This window comes from Chinchilla lanigera, unplaced genomic scaffold (genome assembly GCF_000276665.1).
Source record: "Chinchilla lanigera isolate Chin_1 unplaced genomic scaffold, ChiLan1.0 scaffold00067, whole genome shotgun sequence".
Classification (NCBI taxonomy): domain Eukaryota; kingdom Metazoa; phylum Chordata; class Mammalia; order Rodentia; family Chinchillidae; genus Chinchilla; species Chinchilla lanigera.
Window position 1 is genome coordinate 4,856,515 of NW_004955468.1, and position 3,707 is coordinate 4,860,221.

Genomic DNA, 3,707 nt, shown 5'->3' on the forward strand with positions numbered 1-3,707 from the left:
TTTTTTTGAGAAAGGGTCTTGCTTTGTAGTACTAGCTGGGCTTGAACTCACAGCGATCCTCCTGCCTCAGTCTACCAAGTGCTGGGATTATAGGCCTGCACCACCATGCGTGGCCCATGTGATAGCTCATATTCATTTCATACACAAGATTTCCCAGTTGTCCCGAACTATTATAGCTCAGAAATACATAGGGCTTTGGAAAATGAAATGGAAAGATGTCTGCCTCAATTTTCCCTTTCATAAAACAGGGGAAAGAGCTGTATCTACCTCATCAAAGGACTGAATGAAGACCCAATACACGTGGCATATTGGCATGCACATGGCTCCTCCTGCGATGTTAGCTGTAATTATTACTATTTTTATGATCCATGTTGCTGATGTTAACCTTTTATTATGATTGACACTACTCCTGGGCAGTTCCAGAACACCCTGGGCAACTCGTTCTTGAGGGGGCGGGGATGCAAGGTCTGCTTCCATCTCCCGCGGTCACCCTGTTGATTGTGACGTCGCTGGGGACGCGGGGAATCTGGCCGGAAATCCCTCTTCCTGTTGCAGATAAGCCTGGCGCAGCCTAGCTGACCCCTGGCCCTCCTTCCACCTCCCATGTCGCAGGATCAAGTCCCCAAGACGGAGAACCTGTCCACTCTGCCCAGCCCCCATCACCTCATAAACACTCCCGGCCCCTGTCCCCCGCCTTGCCCAGCCCGCTGTTCCCCAAGCCACTCCTGCACCAGGACAGCTCCAGAGGCTGCATCCCTGATGCCGGGGGGCGCGGCGCGGCTCCGCCCCCGGACCTGCAACTTGACCCAGGCTGCGACCCCTTGCTCTGACGTCTTGGAAAATTCCCCCCTGCCCAGGTCCCGGGGGGAGGGGGTGCACGGTATGAAATGGGGCTGAGACCCCCGGTTGGGGACAGAGGAACCCGCTGGAGGTGAGCTATGAAGTGGGGATGGGATGGGTGCCTGGGCCAGGTGCCAGGTTCCTGGGGAAAGAGGGAGCAGGAGCTTGGACACCTGAGTCCCAGGGAGGGAAGGGCTGGTGCCCAGACTCTGGGGTCCCTAAGGGTCACCACTCATCCAGATCATTCCAAACGAGCGCCTATGGACGTGTGGAGCTGCGATGAGACCCCGCCACAGGAAGTGCCTGCAGGGAACAAGCTGGCAGGGCTGGGTAGGTGCTGGGGCCGAGACAACACGTAGGGAGGATGCTTGGGTGGGGACTGCTGCTGACCCCTGACCTGGCCTTAACGTCTTTTTTTGCCTGCAGAAGGAACCGAATTTGGCTTCTATTTCCCTGAACTAGAACTCCAAGCGGACACACCGACAAGCGAAACATGCTGGAAAGGTGGCTGCCGGGCTGGGACCCCTGGGTGCTGGGGGGAGGATGGAGGCTGGGCTCCTAGGTCTAAGAGAGGAGGGGGCATGCCCGGGCTCCCCGGAAGAGTTAGGGGGACGCCTGAAGTTGGAGCAGGGGCCCGGGGTCCTCAGTGAGTGACTCCCAGCCCTGACAAAGACCGGAGTGGGTGGGCGATTGGGGTCCTGAAGTCCTGGCGCCCACTCTTCCTAAACTCAGTTGCTATCCTGTCCTTCGCAGGGTTCCCGGAGCTAAACTGGAGCCCCGCGTTACCACATCCAGAATATGCATGGGGAGCAGGTGAGGTTGCGTGCAGAGGCAGTGGCAGGAGAGGACTGGGTCCTGCTCCCGATGCCCAAGCTGAAGGCAGGGGCAAGCAGAGGGCACACCTGCGTCCTCAAGGTGGCATAGCTTAGATCTGGGGGTCCCGGTCCCGTAGACACCTAGAACTCCGGTAGGGTCCGGGATCAGGACAGCTGGGCCCCCCTCACTTAGGTTTGACTCTTCCTCACAGATCTCGGCCCTCAGGCCCCTACGTGGTCCAGAGATTGGACAGATATGGCGCAAAACGCCTCGGACCCTTGCAACCTCGTCTTTCAGACCCTGGAGCCGGCCCTCCCCGGCCCAGGCCACGCCCCCGACGCTGGTTCCGGAGGGGCGGCGGGCCAGAACAGTGCCACCTCGTGGTCTCACGCCCAGGCCGCCAGGAGCACGGCGAGCTGCGACTATTCTGTCGTGCCCAACGGCGCCACCTACTGGGACAATGGCTTCTACGGGGACCCTCGCGCGGACTATACCATGTCGTGGGGCGACCCTGCGGGTTCGGACCGTACCACCTCGTGGAGTCTCGGGCTGCATGGAGATTGCAGCCTCTCTTCGAACGGGTACCGGAGTTCAGCTCTCACCACCTCCTCCGAACCGAGGCCGCAGCCCGACCGTGCCACCTCGACTCGTTACCCCAAAACGAACCACCACCGAGGTGAGAGGTCCTGCAAGATTCCCCTGGGCGCGAAGCCGGAGTGGTGAGGGGGCCTCTGCATCCAAGGGGGCGCGGCCCGGAAACGTGGCCAGAGGGGCGGGGCTTAGGTGCCTAACAGCGGGCGAGCGGAGGGGAGCCAGCGCATTTTTATTTTTAACTTTTGAGACAGGGTCTCGCTAGTCACTAAATTGCCCCAACTCTACTCACACTTGCGATCCTCCTGCTTCAGTCACCCAGAATGCAGGAATTAAAGGCGTGCGCTACAATCCCAGCTGACTCTTAACCCCCAAACTCGTACATTCCCTAAGTGGTCCGCAGAGATCTAGATTCCGCAAAGAGTCCAAAGGGCTCCAAAGGGCCCAAAGCTGGCAAGACCTGGACCCTTGAGCCTTCAACATGAGGGAGCCCCGACTCCCTTCGTCGGAGCGGCGACGCCCGGGTCTGGGAAACTTGGGTGTTCACCTGCTTCCGCCTCGCAGGTCCCATTCAGCTGTGGCAGTTTCTCCTGGAGCTACTGCACGACGGGGCGCGTAGCAGCTGCATCCGCTGGACTGGCAACAGCCGCGAGTTCCAGCTGTGCGACCCCAAAGAGGTGGGGCAGCTCCCCTGGCCGTGCGAGTCCCGCCCGGAACGCCCTAGTGCGCCCTCTCCCCGCCCTTCGCTTGGGCTAGTCTTTGGTCCCGCCCCAGCCCCGCCCCCTCTAGGCTCCGCTGTATCCGGGTCTCCGCCTGGACCCCAGACTCAAGCGAGAGCCCCGCCCTGACCACCTGGGACCCGCGTACCCAGCGCGGTCCGGCCCCGCCCATCGTGGCAGCCCCGCCCCCTCGCCCTCCCTGACCCCGCCTGGCCTCCGCCGTAGGTGGCGCGGCTGTGGGGCGAGCGCAAGAGGAAGCCGGGCATGAATTACGAGAAGCTGAGCCGGGGTCTGCGTTACTACTACCGCCGCGACATCGTGCAAAAGAGCGGTGGGCGCAAGTACACGTACCGCTTCGGGGGCCGCGTGCCTGGTTTGGCCTGTTCGGACTGATCGAGGGTCGGGCAGGGAGCAGAGACCCAATAAAATATCCTGCCAAACTGTCACGCGTTCTGGTCTGCATCCTTCCCACTGACACTGGCTAGACCCGTTGGGGAGCCGAAGTGCGCACCCACACGTCAGTGTGGCCTCTCCACCGCAGAGACTCGGGCATCCAGAGCTGTATCTCGTTCCTTACGAATAACCCAGGAGCCTTGATCTCCCTAGATAATCAGCGTTCTGGTTCCCCGCCCCCAGAGGACCCAGGAGTGTGGGCCTGTAAGTCCTAGGCCCCGCCCCCGTACTGCCAGTTTCCAGGGACCTGCCCCCTGAGTCCCTCGGGCCACCGCACTGCCCCCTTCC

At 61.2% G+C, this 3,707-nt stretch overlaps 1 protein-coding gene across 1 annotated transcript; it reads left to right on the top strand.

Annotated features, from left to right (window-relative positions):
• Positions 1–508: 508 nt before the first annotated feature.
• Positions 509–3,412, top strand: Etv2 (ets variant 2). The gene is made up of 7 exons (XM_013522386.1): positions 509–931; positions 1,081–1,170; positions 1,267–1,344; positions 1,594–1,653; positions 1,868–2,332; positions 2,812–2,924; positions 3,192–3,412. Exons 2-7 carry the CDS (start codon positions 1,101–1,103, stop codon positions 3,357–3,359), a joined length of 954 nt encoding a protein of 317 aa, XP_013377840.1. The 5' UTR covers positions 509–931; positions 1,081–1,100; the 3' UTR covers positions 3,360–3,412.
• The last annotated feature ends 295 nt before the right edge of the window (positions 3,413–3,707 follow it).